At 46.1% G+C, this 15,877-nt stretch overlaps 1 protein-coding gene across 1 annotated transcript; it reads right to left on the bottom strand.

Annotated features, from left to right (window-relative positions):
* Positions 1 to 901: 901 nt before the first annotated feature.
* LOC142989994 (soluble guanylate cyclase 88E-like) lies at positions 902 to 14,847 on the bottom strand. The gene is made up of 16 exons (XM_076139693.1): positions 14,720 to 14,847; positions 14,320 to 14,452; positions 13,999 to 14,173; positions 12,979 to 13,070; positions 10,991 to 11,248; positions 10,608 to 10,887; positions 9,946 to 10,071; positions 9,089 to 9,209; positions 8,394 to 8,523; positions 4,871 to 5,017; positions 3,810 to 3,956; positions 3,577 to 3,733; positions 3,030 to 3,103; positions 2,447 to 2,536; positions 1,920 to 2,038; positions 902 to 1,271 (listed from the first exon to the last, which is right to left on the bottom strand). The coding sequence occupies exons 1-16, from the start codon at positions 14,845 to 14,847 to the stop codon at positions 902 to 904; spliced, it is 2,547 nt and encodes an 848-aa protein (XP_075995808.1).
* Between the last annotated feature and the right edge of the window lie 1,030 nt (positions 14,848 to 15,877).

The following is a 15,877-nucleotide window of genomic DNA, read 5'->3' as shown; positions in this document are numbered from 1 at the left end:
AAGACGCTGTTATCATACAGATACATACAGGAAGTAGAAACAGAACGCTGTGAAGATCTGTCCAGGTGTCAAGACGTCTACCTTCAACTACACACAAGACAACCTCTCACTACCTACTGTCACAAGAATCATTACTGAAGCATCCATGGGTGTTCTTCTGGTTCTGTGGAAGCTTCCTCCTCCTCCTCCTCCTCCTCAAACTTCATGGCTCATAAAGCTGTGCAGTCACACAGCCGTAGCATAAATACATCCAGATATAAGAACAGACCAACATCTTAAACGTCAGGGTTATTACCTGTAGCACACTGGACACGTTGCATGTGTGTGTGTGTGTGTGTGTGTGTGTGTGAGAGAGAGAGATCTTCCTTTTTGAGCATGAAGACTCACAGATTCATGGTTTTGCTTGTTAACCCTTTCCACAGACCCTGAATGTAGAATATGTCCCCTTTAAAGTCAAACTTTGAGTCATTAATCTGCTCTAACACGTTGTTAACCCTTCCCCTGGCCTCATGTTGTCATATTCTCCTGCTCACAGATGCTTCTCAGGTTTAATTAGACTCACACTTCACTCGTAGGTTTATGGATTTATTTACGGCCGGAGAGAGACGGAGCAATATCATGTTTGTTGATATTGTTTTCCTAAGATCAAATCATTTTGGTAAGACAGTGGGAACATCTCCTTCTCTCCAGATCTCCTCTCTGATCTCTTTCTCTGAGGAAAACAACATAGAATCATACCGCCCCTGCTCTCTCCTGCGTCTGGAGCGTCCACACAGGATGTCTCATACTTCTACATTGCTCTCACTTCCTTCTGCCAGTAACCATAAATGTAGTAAATGTTGAATAGTCTGTCTTGTGGCTCTGTCCTGTCCGGGCCCGGCGCTGCGTCCCCCCCCCCCCCTCACAGGATGCAGCAGGAGGCGCTGCGTATGGGCAGGTTGGCCGGCAGCTTGGCGTACTGCTGCCTGAAGCTGTTCCTCTTGTTGTTGAGCAAAGGTGCCGGGTTCTCCGGGCCGTCGCTGGGCAGCGCCGTCTCGGGCACGGCGTTTCCCTGCGGGGCTTCCATCTTGGCCCCCTTGTTGTTCTTAGTCTTCTTGGCCTTCTCCTTCTCCGGGGGCTCTGCTGAGATGGCGGGGGGCTCGACAGCGGCCTCTGGTGGGGGCGGTGCTTCCAGGGGAAGGTCGCTGGGGCTGGGCTTCCCCTCTGCCTGCTCCTCGCTGCTGGGGATCTGGACGTTGGAGGCTCGCCGCTTATCGTTTGTGCAGGTGGAGCTAATTACATATGAGAGTGATGCACAGAAGAAATCAAAACCAGAAAAAAGACACATTTCACAAAGAATGTGTCCGATTAAACTGTTAAAAGGTTTCAAAGTCCTTTTATCTTTATCTTCAGGCTGATTTGGATGAAGGAACTTTACAAAATGTTTACAAAAGGAGCCAGATGATTAATTTGTGTCTGGCTGAAAGTATTACTCCATTAATTCATCAGCTGAAACTTCATAATCATGATGTAATCGGGGCATCAAGCCAGTTATTACATATTTTAGAATAAAGTGGTAAGACAGACTTTCATTCTGCAGAACATCGCCTTATTAATATGTATCTTTGCCCTTTTCCGATTTATTCATACTGCAGCCTTTAAACAGAATGATGTCATTCTATTCAAAGCGTTGCACTGATAAGTTTTTTTTCTGTGTCGTTTCCAAGATTGGACACGAGATTGGAGCCTGTCAGCATCGCATATAATACAACCTGCAGAAATAAATGCCGTGTGACCTAAGAGGAGGCAAAGTGCACAGCTGTGACTGAGCCAGCAGGGGGCGCAGCTGTGACTGAGCCAGCAGGGGGCGCAGCTGTGACTGAGCCAGCAGGGGTTCCGGCTGTGACTGAGCCAGCAGGGGGCGCCCTTTTCCCACTCACCCGTTGGAGCTCTTGTCCTCAGAGTCTTTCTGCTCACTGCTGTATCGCAGCTCTGCAGGAGTCTTGAAGGACAGATCCTTCTTCCCTTTCAGCCAGTAGGTCTTCATGTAGCCTTTACCCTGCAGAGGACAGAGGAGTCAAAGTCTTCTGTCCCACACCACAAACACCAGAACCAGAACCAGAACCGCCTGGAGCCTCTGAGAACACCAGGAACTCAAGCCTGAGGTTTTGGAGGATCTGGAGTCGGGGCTCCAGTTCAGGTTCAGGCGTTAAAACGTGAGTGCAAAGTCCAAAACCTCTTTAGAAGAAACTGAATCAAGTTCATTGATATCATGAATTGCTGAATGGTGATTGAAGACTTGGTCCCATTCAGTCTGATCTGTAGCTATGAACCTGTTGTGTCATGTTCTCCTCATCATGTCTTCACACTCAGTGGACAGTAGAAGACTCAGCTTTAATATTCAGCTAAAGAGAGAAAAGTAATCAACCTCAGCTGGAGTTTATTGTTTCGTTTCCGTCGCCCTCACCTTGACAAAGATTTTCCCCCTCTCCTCAATGATGTACGGCTCGTGTTCCAGGTGGTCTTTGGTGGTCTGACTTATGTGTATCTGCATGCCCTGCACACACAAACACACAGACAGGCACAGAGCATTAGCACTGGGGCTCCAAACTGAAACACAAACCCCATTAAGAACACTGTGAAAGCTTCAAACTATCGCATTTATAAAATGAGTCGTTTTTTTTTCTGTTGCTTAATGGAAATTCATGGTGAGGAAATTAAACTGCAAACTGTTCCCCTTTTCATTTATTCTCCATTCATCATGAAAGAGATTTCCCACAATGTGACATTAACGTCTATTATCAATAATGGAAAGCTAATGAAGTGATTAGCGTGTTGCATTAACTAAAAAGCAATAAGCACAGTGGTGGTGTCATTAAACACAAAATGTTTTCTGACACTAATCTCCATGATTTCGTCTGAGGGAAGTCATGGATGTTATTGCAGTGATTTATTCTAATAGTTTGGCTTATCTAGCACATTCTGGCTGTAAAGGATGTAAGTGTAGACATCACCACTCCATTGCTCTCCATCCTGGAGGCCGTGTTGACCGTGTCGCCAAACAGACAGTAGCGAGGCATCTTCAGACCGACCACGCCGGCCACCACCATGCCCGAGTGAATACCTGACACACGGGGAGACACGGGGGCAAGACATCTGTCAGAGAGCGCAGACAAGAACCAACATCTCTCTCTCTACAGCGCCATAAACTTTGACCTTGGAAACCTTCCCACAAGGACTTGAATGATCTCTCTCTCTATTAGTTCAGGAGACATTCATGTAAATCAATAATCACTGTTAACAGCGAGAGTGTGAAGGATCAGAGCTGAACTTCCTGGGTTCTTTGCTCGAAGGGGGAGCTTCCTGTCTCGTCACTCCGACACTCTCAGATCTCAGGGTTACACTATGAGAGACACGGAGGTTTAATGGGTAGAAAGTTCATCTTCTACCTCGGTCAGCAAAGATCTGAGTCTTAAGGATGGAGGCGCTGAAACCAGCAGTGGTGTGTGACAGATGCTGTTCTCCTGTTCTCAGATCCTTCAGTGTGTGTGTGTGTGTGTGTGTGTGGATGGAGGAAGGACCCGCACGTATACTCACCAACTCTGATCTGGATGTTGTCCCCGGTGGAGGGGTCTTTGAGGTGATCGATGGAGCTCAGCATGTCCAGCGCCATGTCACAGATGTGGTGTGCGTGGAAGGTGGTCTTGTTGGGCACGCCGGCCACCACCATGTAGGCGTCACGGATCGTCTCCACCTGGAACAGAAGAGGTCAGTCAGCTCTCCGTCCGATCCTAACGTAAAGCGACTTCAGAACGCTTTCACCAGCCGACCTTGTAGACGTTGTGCTTCTCGCTGAGCGTGTCGAAGACGATGTAGATCTCGTTGAGCATATCCACGACCTGCATGGGCGTGATGTGGATGCAGATCTCGTTAAACTTCACCACGTCGCTGAACAGGATGGTCACATCTGGGAAGACCTAGAAAAGACACACACACACACACACACACAGAGTGAATACACGTTAAGTTCTCAGTTGTTCTAAAGTTGATTTGTGGAAAGCGCAGAATCACTTGAAATAGAGTCTCAAAGTGATTCTTAACTGTAATAGTCGCCCGTATCGTCTTTCACTCTGGTAGCAGCCATCATTGTGTCACAGCTGGAGTCAAATCAAACGCTGAATATCTTGTTTCTCAAATGAAACCCAATAAAATGTTATTAAAGGACGTGTATCTCAGGGAACAAGTGTGGACATGTCTGAGTGCCGATAGCGAGGCGGCGGCTATCAACTGCAACATAATGAAAAGCACCTCATGTTTCATTCCAATAGCTTGCCCATTAGGCCCTAATGTAAACAGAGAATGTCTCCACAGCTGTACTGTCTGTTTGCTCCATCCTGGCCTCTATGAATGCTCCATAAATTTGTGGACTTCCAAGAAAATCAAGAAATGATGACAGCAGCTGTATTAAATAGTTTGGAAAACAAAATGAAACAGTGCAGTTAGTTTGATATATTTGGACTCTAGGCAGCTGCAGGGACGCACTGCTGTGATTGGTCAGGATGTTTCATCCGTACAGAATCAGACTTCCCCTTTCTGGATAGAGTAAAAAATTAATGTTGAGAACTTTGGCCGAGAATGAAGCCTGGGTCCATTCTGTGTTTGTGAATTCAATTGCAGTAACTCTCTTTAGCCAGAGAGGGTGCTATAGACGGTGTATCTATGCTGGAGGACTTTGGTAGAGAAGGAGTAGAGGAAGAAGACGCCCCAGCCTCCAAAACCTGCTTTGACCATGTCAATAAAAGTGTGTGTCGAGCAACACAGTGTCGACCTCTGACCTCTGACCTCACCTCGGAGTGTGTCGACAGAAAAACAACCTTTTCGCTGGTAATACCTGGCATGTCTCCAGAGCAGTGATGCCCTTCCTGAGGCGGTCAGCCACTGCTTTAGGGATCATGGCGTACAGCAGTGAATCTCCTCTCTTCTTCTCTTCGTCCAGCTTCTTGATGATTTCCTGCAGCTGTTTATACTTCTGTTGCTCCTGGAGGATCACAAATGTAACAAGTGAGGTCACAGTTAGAGCGTCAACCCCCCACGCTTCCCCCCAAGTCTGTATTCACCCCTAATCCACAGCTCTCCAGCATGAATACAGTGGATTTATGGGTGAAACCAACAGACAGAATGACTTTCACCTTACATTTTGTGTGCACAATGTATGTGATAAATTATACAGTTTTCATTTACATCTACATAAGTAAAGGAAAACTGTTCAGGAATTCATAAACATTTATGATATACGGTATATCATTAATCAAAATGATTATATTTATATATTTAGTCGTGGCAGGTCTGGGTTCTCTTCAGCGTAGTTTTGTCACACCAGGGAACTTGGATTGTTTATTCAGAAAACACATTACAAAGTCAAATATACATTAGAACAGTTTAAGGAGAGAGAGAGAGACACACACACAGAGAGAGAGAGAGAGATTCTCAATATGTTGAATTAAAATCATGTGCAAAAATATAAAAAAAATATTTAAAATATAGGAATACAAACTTCCTTATTTACTTCTAATACAATATTATACAAGTTTGAAACAGATAGTAAGTTTTCTGTCCATGGTTTGTAAGGGTTGCAATAAAATGATATCATCAAACTAACAAAGTGATATCATCATACTAACAAAATGATGTCATCAAACTAACAAAATGATGTCATCCAATAAGCAGTAAAACATGTCATGTAAACTCAGTTACAACTATGATGCAAGGTACAACAATGAACAATGAACAATGATCCTCCATCCAGCCATCCATCCATCCATCCATCCATTCATCATCTGTAAGGGAGGGCAAGGCCAATCCCAGGGCATACATCCACACAAACAACTCTCACTCCCACATTCACACCTGAATGACCCTAATGTACTGTTGGACCAGTAGCTTCCAGAGTTCATATTGGTCATTTTAAGCAGTGCAGCCGTTGGGTTCTTTCCTTCTCATGGTCCCCTTCACTGCAGACGGTCCTCCGCTTGGTCTTGTGACAATGCACCATGGCTTCAGTGCTCTTGGATCTCCGTTTCAACCGAAAAGCAGGTCCAGCTCCAGGTCCACCTCCAGGTCCACCTCCAGGTCCATCTCCAGGTCCAGCTCCAGGTCCAGCAGGCAGATCTGAATGAGGTTTAACAACTGGTGGTGCTTGATAGTACTGCATTTGTAGTGCAGCTGGTGTTACTTCTGGGTACTGCAATTGTGTTGCTGCTGGTGGTGCTTGGGGGTACAGCAGTTGTTCTGCTATTGATGGTATTTCTGGGTACTGCAGTCGTGATGCTGCTGGTGGTATGTGGGAGTACAGCGGCTGTTGTACTGTTGATGGTACGTCTCGGTATTGTAATTGGGATTCTGCTGACTGTACTTGGGGGTATAGCATTTGTAGTACTGCTGGTGGTACTTCTGGGCACTGCAGTTGTGATGCTGCTGGTGGTACTTGGGGGTACAGCAGTTGTTGTATTGTTGACGGTACCTCTTGATACTGCAACTGTGATGCTGCTGGTGGCACTTGGGGGTACAGCAGTTGTTGTATTGTTGATGGTACCTCTTGATACTGCAACTGTGATGCTGCTGGTGGCACCTGGGGGTACAGCAGTTGTTGTATCGTTGATGGTACCACTGAATACTGTAATTGTGATGCTGCTGGTGGCACCTGGGGGTACAGCAGTTGTTGTATCGTTGATGGTACCACTGAATACTGTAATTGTGATGCTGCTGGTGGTACTTGGGGGTACATAATTTGTGGTACTATTGGTGGTTCTTCTGGATACTGAAATTGTGATGCTGCTGGTGGTACTTGGGGGCACAGAGTTTGTAGTATTGCTGGTGGTACTTCTGAGTAGAGTCTTTGTGGTAGTGCCTGAAGGTCTGGAGATGATGGTAGAGGAAAGGAGACTTCACTGTCTTCCTCTCTGGTGTTCACACCTGGTAGTCTTTGTTCTGTCGTTTGGTCCCAACTATCTTCTGATGCTTTGTTGCCTTCAACTTCTAGTGGTGTGTTGCTCGCAGCTAATGTTCCCAGCAGGAGGGCTCCTTTTCCAGCCTTGATTTGGGCTCTTTCTTGACTCCTCTGGTGCCTTAAGGCGGCGTCCTGTTGCTTGAATTGTTGCTTTAAGGCGGCTTCTTGACGCTGTTGCTGTTGCTGCTGTTGCTCAAATTGCCACTCTAAGTCATCTTCTTGCTGCTTGTGCTTTTGCTTTAAGGCGGCTTTTAGCTGCTCTTGCTGTTGCTGCTGCTGCTTGAAAAGTTGCTTTAGAGCGGCATTTTGCTGCCCTCGCTGTTGCTGCTGCTGCTTGAAGTGTTGCTTTAAGGTGACTCTTTGCTGTTCATGCTGTCTCTTTAGGACGGCTTCTTGCTGCTTTTGACGTTGATTTATTGCAGTTTCTCGCTCCTTGTGCCGTTCCACAGAGGCGGCTTCCTGCTGCTCAAGTTGCTCCTCTGCCTTTAGTGATGTATCATGTTCTAGCACGGCCTCTTCTTCTGAGACTTGTGATGTTGTCAATCTGTCGCTCCTTGGAGATCCACTGCAGTGGGCATGTCCACCGCAGAGGGGACCAACCTGCCTGTCAGCTGATCTAACAGCGTCTTGCCGGCTGCACTCTTCTAGTGGTGTCTCCACTTTTGCCGGTGTCGATTCTGGTGTGGTTGAAATCCAACTTGTAATTTCTTTCACCAAGTACTTGATGTGTGGAATTTTCTTCTGGGGTTCGTCTTCCTTTGCATCCACCATCTTGTACAGGGGTTGTCAGAATACCTCAACGGATTACACCAGTTTGTTGTCACTGGACAATTCTTTGACTGAGTTTTCTTAATTTAGCTCAGTTGGTTGTTCACTCCATAAATATGTCCCTTCCTGCGGCGAGCCTGCAAAGTCTTATGCGACGAGACCAGGTAACTTTTACTTTCTTTGAATATTCAAAAAACTCAAGTCGACATTCTGAAATAGAAGCTGTAGTTTCCAAAGTTGCTTCCAGGGACACTTATCTTCAACAAGTGTGACTCTACAGCTTGATCACTGTTTTGAACACTGTGATGACATCATAACAATGATGTCAAACATATCCAAATGAACCATCACAACAGGGTTCAAAATAACAACAGCTATGATGTCATTGTCTGATGAAGTGGCATGAACCTTATGACCTGATCGTCAGGTTATTCAAGTTCATCTTTGGCTCTTACATATTTCATTAATATGTACGTTTGTTTATGTTTGATAAACACTATTAAATTCCATCAGAGGTCCTAATTAGAGGACTGCTGGGCCTCGGTGGTGGAAAATTGTTTTCAGTTTTGTTTTCAGTTTGTTTACACCTGTGGGAACAAAATCCCTTTAATTAGACAAAGAATTCCGATCTTTTCCTCACCTGATCGAGGGCCAGCTGCAGCTCGGCCGATTGCTGCGTCCCAGCCAAGATCAGCTCTCTGCTGGAGTCGTGCAGGTTCAGGTCGTTCACGTACACACCCATCTTAATCATGTCCTCCACTGTCTCTATACTGCAACAAAAAGGAGGAGGGCGTGTCAAAGTGTCATATGGAAGAAAAAGCACCAGACCATAAATAATTCTTTCATTTGGAAACCTCCAAATGTTCAGTTCTGTTGAAGATTCAAGATTTATAGCACTAATTTAGTACTGAACAGAGGTGAAGGAGAAACAGTAGCCTAGTCGCTGTATCCTTTGGTGCTCATCATTTTTTAGGGTTAGCACTAAAATGACGTGTTGGGAGCAGAACCTCTTCGCCCTTCCACTGCTGCTCCTTGTCATGCAAAAGTGTCTATGCAGCCTGTGGATGTACATATTGATCTGAAGGTAAAGATTTTCCCTAAAGGTGGATGTATAGCAGTTTGAAATGAGTCGAGGCTCCACAAATGATTTGTGCTGACACAGCCTGTGGCCTCCAGGGCACTGCCGAGGTGCCCGTGAGCAAGGCACCAAACCCCCAACGTAGCGTGTGATATGTAAGTGGGGGTGCAAGACAAATTTCAATTGCATGTGATTTGATTGTGAATTGCATGTAATGTGACAAATAAAGTATCTTATCTTATCTTATCTTATCTTACATGGGCGTCCCGAGGAAGATGAGTGAGTCCCACTGGGGGACATACTTCATCTGACCCTTCAGGTGCAGAGGCTTCTTCGGAGGCTCCCTCATGTCCTCAAAGATCGTCTCGCTGCACTTTCCTGACGACACAAATGAGAGTTTGCCAGGACGGTGCCATTCAACAACAAGGTAACTATGCCTGTAGGGCATTGATAAAGCCATAGGTTGGGCTACAGTCTGCACGGTTGTGAAGTGAAGGTGGGATTGTGGCAGAGACGGGACGGACGCTCCTGCCTGGGTAATGTTAGGTCTCTCTACACGGATACACTCAGATTGTAATGAGGTTCACAGAAAATTCTATTGAAAAATGTTTTTGAATGTTACCTCATGTTTCTATTTTAAACTTTTTTTATTTTTTTTATTTTTATTTTTCAATTTATTTTTTATTTTTCTTTTCTTTTCTTTTTTTCTTTTTTTCTTTTTTTCTTTTTTTCTTTTTCTTTTTTTCATTTTTTCTTTTTCTTTTACATTTTTATTTATTTTTTACTTTTTTTTTTCAACTGGACTCAAATGTCCTTTTTAGTTTTAATTTTCTTTACATTTTTCTGTTTTTCTTGTATCAAACTGTCCTTATCTTTTTCTGATGCTTTTATTTTATTTTATTGTAAAGCACTTTGAATTGCCTTGCTGCTGAAATGTGCTATATAAATAAAATTGCCTTGCCCTGCCTTTAAGTGTTTGGTGTATAAGATATTTCTGAAAATTGAGGAACAGCAATTAAAAATGCCAGGTGTTAATGTTGACGTCTTGAAATATCTTATTTTGTCCGTATTGTTGTGTTTTGGTGACAGTGGGGTTGATTCCTGTGTGACGTACCAGTGACAGTCTGGAATGCCAGCAGTTCGATGTCCTCGCCTCCAGAGTTGGCGGAGCTGTTGTACTGCGTGAGAGCGCTGCTGTACTCCCGGTCGCTCCCCTTCATCTCCTCTGTCGCCTTCACCTCTGATGGAGGAAGAGGAGCAAACAACAGAAAGCCTGAGGGGCTGGATGACAGAAGGTAGGAGGAAGGGTTTCTCCATCTCAGCTCATGAGACAATCATGGGGGTTACGTTTAGTCTGTGACTGTGTTTTGCACAATTTGAAGATATGAATGAATTTACGTGTAATGGAAACACAAATGTCAGAAAACCCTCAAACATGGTCGAACAAGCTGCAGGAAGAAAGGAGCAATGCAACAGTACTGATGGGGAAAAGAGGAGGACATGCAGCTTTTCTGGACAGCCTGTAGCTCCTTTATCAACAGTGATGATGTCATTTTTGTGTGAGCTAAATACAGAAAATACAGGCCTAATTCCTGCCGTGTTTACTTCTGGATCATATGTTGCATTATTCAGAGGAACTCATACACAGCAGTTAGTGTTACAGAGCAGCCCCACAGCCTCCACAGGCAGGGTGACCGGGCCTCAGGGTCAAAGGTCAGGGGCCCACATTTGGGCCATAGAATAAACAGTATAATTAGTAATAAAATGGTGATTTGCTATAGACAGTGTATGAGGAGAGTGTTGTGTTTGAAGCCATTGGGGGCTGCTTTGCCTCACCCCTCCACCCCTGAGTCCTCTCAGTCTGGGTCGTTTCCTTCATCACATCAGAAGCTACGGTGAGTTGGTGAGAACCTCTTTCCTCTTCTCGCTTTGTTTTCTCGCCCTCCTCCTTCTCATCCGGCTCCTCTTTGCTCAGTTTGGTGATGTTGACCTTCTGTTTGCTCTCCACCACCGCTCTGGACACCAGCTCAAACACATTGTTCAGATGGGTGTAGATCTGAGGTGGCGCAGTGATGAAGAAGAGATGGCGTGCCACTGATTAATGCTACTGGATTGTGGAACATGGCGATTAAAAACCAAACTAATCCCTGTGAACTCACGTTATCCCAGCTGAACTCCAGCATGGGCCGGGCCAGAGTGAACTCCTCGTCCACCTTCCTGCCCTGGAGGTCAGAGAAAACCTCCTTGAGGCCATCGCCGATGCGGTACATGGTCATGTCGCGGCGGAAGATGACGCTGAAGGGGAACATGTCGAAGAAGATGCCTCGCTTCATGGGCAGCTTCTCGTAGCTCGGCGCCGTCTTCTGCTGCGGCATGCGGTGCTTGAAGGCAGCGTTGTCAAAGTTCATCTTGTAAACCTTGATGAGGAGAGACGAGGCTGTTATCTTACATATGTGTGTTTGTTGTGTTTCTACATTTACATACTAGAAAGAAAGAGATCAGGCATATTCAGTCATTGTTACATTTCCCCTATAAGCTTCGAGTTTGATTCAAATTCAGGGACCTTTCATCATATAAATATATAATTCAATAAATATTTTAAGATCAGATAAAACCGAATTATCACGAGGGAAAATACTTTTTTTTTTTTTTTTTTTTTTTTTTTTTAACATTAAGAGTAATTAGTAAGTAGTCAGGAAGGAAAGTTGCTGGCTGCCGCTTGCACAGCGCCGGAACCGGAACCGGAACCGCAAATAATAAATACACGCAGATACTATTGACTCATCAAATAACCTTGTCTCTTCCCCAAAGGTCAACTTTCAATATAGTACAGGTGTGAGGTGACCCGGTTTCGATTACCTGCTGGGGAGGAATGTTGATTTTATACTTTTTAACAAATCCTCAAGTTATGTTGTTGTACTTTTTCCGGCTGGTTGGCGCTTGTTTACTGAACTGTTGTTCTGGAAACGTAAACACATCGACCGCATTGAACACAAACTTTTCACGTTCACAGTCACTACATTTACACACGGGCGTCAGATGGAACGCGACGGGTTGTTTCCGTTTTCGGACATGGCGTCGGAGCTGCAGCTGCACACTGGACTCGTGTTGTGCTAAATATAAAGATTACATTAATTCGAGGTGAAGTTAAGCGGGGATCTGCAGATGCCGGTGTTTATGCAGCTGGTGAAGATCAGAGAGGAGGAGAGAGATCTTTAAACGAGCCTTTGATCATCAAAGACGAGTCGCCATCAAACAGGTGAGTCGCTTTACATTTACAACTTTACTGCTGCTGCCGAATGAATGGATGGATGGATGGATGGATGGATGGATGGATGGATGGATGGATGGATGGATGGATGGTTTGGTTTGTGTTGTGTTGTGCTGTGTTGTGCTGTTGTTGTTGTTGATAATGATGGCTATGTTAGTGTTACGGGTTGAGTTCATTACATGGGGCTCTTTTATCTGCATTGTTGACTTTGCTTAGTGAGTGTGTGTGTGTGTGTGTGTGTGTGTGCGTGCGCGCGTGTGCGTGTGTGTGCTTGCAGGAGAATTTCAATGTAAAATTCTTCATTACGTTTCCATTTAAAGGAAGTCTGACTGAGTTTGTCAGTGAGATGATGCGTTCATGGTCTCCCCTGTGGCTGTGTGATTCTGAACCCTGAAGCCTTGATGAAGCCACACAAAGGAACAACGCTGATCTGTGACCGAGTGTTTGGACTCTATATGATGTAGATTCTAATCTTGTAGCTGCAGACTGACAGACACAGATCAGATGTGTGATTAGGATTAGCTCAGATTAGATTGTTATGATTAGAGACTGACGCTGTTGTGCTGCGTTGTGGGATTCAAACCTGCGATGGAGCCGGCGGGCTGACGTGGGTGTTTACCGGTGCCAGAGTTCAAAAAAAGGTCTGACAGCCGCCTGCGTCATGTTCCACATTACCGTTCCACATTCTGCTGTAAATTTAGAGTTTACCCAAAGTCCCATTCCAATAAGCACTTATCTCCATCCAATAAACACTCTGCTGCTGCCTGAGTGTAAACAGGGTCTGGCTGAATGCGACGGGATTATTACCGTACTGATGGAGGCCGTGCAGGGCAGAGGTCAAAGGTCGGGGGCTGGAGGGTAAGGCCCGGTACTCACCACATACGTCATTTTCTCCGTTTCCTCTTTGGACAGGATTTCCACTTCGATGTCTGTGTTGTAGAATTGTCGTCCCACTTGAGAGAGCTGCCCTGCAGGAGGCAATCACACACACACACACACACACGCAGGTCAGGAGGCGCACAGGGGGAAGCTGCGTAAACACTTCAGGGTGTGTGTGTGTGTGTGTGAATGTATGGATTGATCATTTCAGGATAGATGCTGAATGTGAGGAGCGTCTCAGTTTCCTCCTGGACCCAGGGTTGTGGGTCTGTGGTTCAGTCACAGCTTGTGCTTCTCTCCAGCCTCACTCACTTTACTGCAAATCACACTCTGCCTTTTTTTTCCCCCTGCAGCCCATTTTCCAGAAATGTGTTTCTGCCGCCATTGGTTTCACTTCATTTCATAGGGAACATCATCTTTGCTTGTGTTATTGTGTAAAGTTGTGTTTTGCTGGAGAGTAAAGGAGCTCAGAGCGATGGAACAACAATAACAGAGAGAATAGAGGTTGCAATTTTGTGGGAGCGTCTCCGCACAGATAGTATCTAACACAAAGTAACACAGCGACTGGAGTCAATGGACTAGAACATAAGAACACAGAGGGTTCAGGTTCAAGTAATCAGTCTAATGTGCGTCATGAAGGGGGCGGAGGGGGTTCTGTTCTGTTCTGTTCTGCTTTGCTGGCTTGCTTAGTTCTGAAGTACACAGCTGCACAAAGGTAATATGGACGAGTGTGAACGCTGAGTCACACTCAGGGTCACACGGGGTAGAGGTGGATCCCAGCAGGAAGTGGAACCACAAAGCCAGGCAGCAGCAGAGCAGCGTTCCTGTTATCAGCTCACACCTCGCCTCTACACGCTTCAGTCTACAGTCCATTAGCAGGGCGGCACGGGCAGGTCACAGGTTTGGATCTGGGTTCCTTTGGTTGTCAGGTGTTCACCACGACAACACCATGCTGGTCTGTTCTGGTTTGGTTCTGGTTTGCTTTGCCCTGCCCCTGTGTGTGTGTGTGTCTGTTACCTTTGACGAACTGTGTGAAGCCCTTGCGTGTGCTGCGGTAGTGAAGGGTGAGGCTGGTCTCACACTCTTCCTCCACACAGAAGCTGGGCGGCTGCACCTTGGGGAAGGAGAAGCGGAAGTACTCGTGCAGGTTGTCCAGCTCGTTGATGAAATCGCGCACATTCCGTCCCAACACCTACAAAAGATGGAGGACAGAGGAGGAGGATGATGAGGAGGATGATGTGGCCTGCTCCTTTATCTTGCCACCGTTCATGATGACAGTTTGACCTCCTTAAAGATCAATCCTTTATAAACCGTCAGCACTTCCTGTGGCCCAGTTACCTTCAGGATCCTTTCATATCCGTAATTTCCAATCCTCTTGACCATGTAGACCCCAAACGCGTACATGAGCTCGTCGTGGGTCTTCCCCAGAACCTCGCCCGCCGCTTTGGCCAACCGCAGGATGAGGTTGTCACTGGAGCAGGAAATGGAAACGATTCTTTATTTACTTTATTTACTTAAGGAGGCGCGCTGAAAGTGAGAACCCGTGTTCAGAGGAGACTTAAATACACACACACACACACACACACACACACACACACACACACACACACACACACACACACACACACACACACACACACACACACAGTTAAATCAAAGCAGCAGTGGAGGATCTTAAACATTAAAAGTAAAAAAAAAAGAAAAAAAAAAAAAGTTAAAAATGTAAAACGTTTCCTACTTGTACATCTGATGTCGGACAAACTTGAGGTGTGGGATCTCCGCCCGGTTCTCGATGAGCCTCCACACGTCCTCCCCGTAGGATTCGTTGATGTAATCGTTCACCGCTTCCAGATACAGGCCGTACATCTTCACCTCCACGCGTCTCTGCCCGAGTTCACTGATCAGCTGAGAGAGAATCACAGCGTCACCCTGGCTCAGCTTTGTATCAGATGTAGTTTAAAGGACGCTTGTCTCTTAAGAGGCCTCCTGTTTGACCTGACCGCGTGTCAGAAGAGACGTCCTCTCACCGTCGTCACACACACACAACCTCATGAAACCTCAGGTAACCTCGTCACAGACAGCAGCTACATCTACGTACAGAAAGAGAGCCGGCGTCTGAAGCAAGCAGCAGGAAACTCTTATCAGCTGTCTACTCCTCTCCTCTCCCGTCACGCCGCTTCACTCCATCTCAAGCTGCTAAAGAAGGGAAGAGACGCGCGGCGAAAGAGGCGAAGGTGAAAGCGAAGCCCCCCCCTTACCTGCACTTTTCCTCCGTGCTGTAGAGATCCCGGGGTCGGTCTGCGCCGGGCCGCCCCGCACACGCCGCCGCCGCAGCAGCCTGCTGAGAGTCTCCACCTGCAGCTGACACCTCCGCTCTCCCCTGACACTCGCTGTCAGGTCAATAGGTGAGCGGGGGCCAAAATAGCAGCGGCGAGGTGTGTTTGTGGCAGGTGGCATCAGAACAACAGACCCTCAGCCCCTCAGCCCCGGGGCAGAGGGGGGTCCTTCCTGCCGGGGTTTAGACTTCATGCTGCTTCTCTTTGTGTCTCTGTGTTCATATTCACTCAAATATGGGAATCCCTCATAAACAAGAACAGGAAGGAGTCATTAACATTTAGAGTTATGTAAAGTGAGGAGAACAGTTAGGAGCTCATTATGTAGAAATGATCCTGTGTTCTCCTGCACCGCCTCATTAAGGCCACGGGTTTCTCTCTCTCATTACATCAGATTACCCTCATTATGGTCAGGTGTGTGTGTGTGTGCTTGTATTTATATGAGCGTGCGTGTGTATATATAAGTGTGTGTGTGTGTATATATGAGCGAGTGTGTTTGTGTGTATATATGAGCATGTGTGTGTGTGTGTATATGCTGTAGGAGTGTGTGTGTGTGTATATAT

The sequence above is a fragment of the Genypterus blacodes genome, unplaced genomic scaffold (assembly GCF_046128005.1).
Source record: "Genypterus blacodes isolate CSIRO-AG114 ecotype Tasmania unplaced genomic scaffold, CSIRO-AGI_Gbla_v1 ptg000441l_1, whole genome shotgun sequence".
In the NCBI taxonomy this organism is placed as follows: Eukaryota; Metazoa; Chordata; class Actinopteri; order Ophidiiformes; family Ophidiidae; genus Genypterus; species Genypterus blacodes.
The sequence above is the reverse complement of the archived record's forward strand: the minus strand, read 5'-3'. Positions and strand labels throughout refer to the sequence as shown.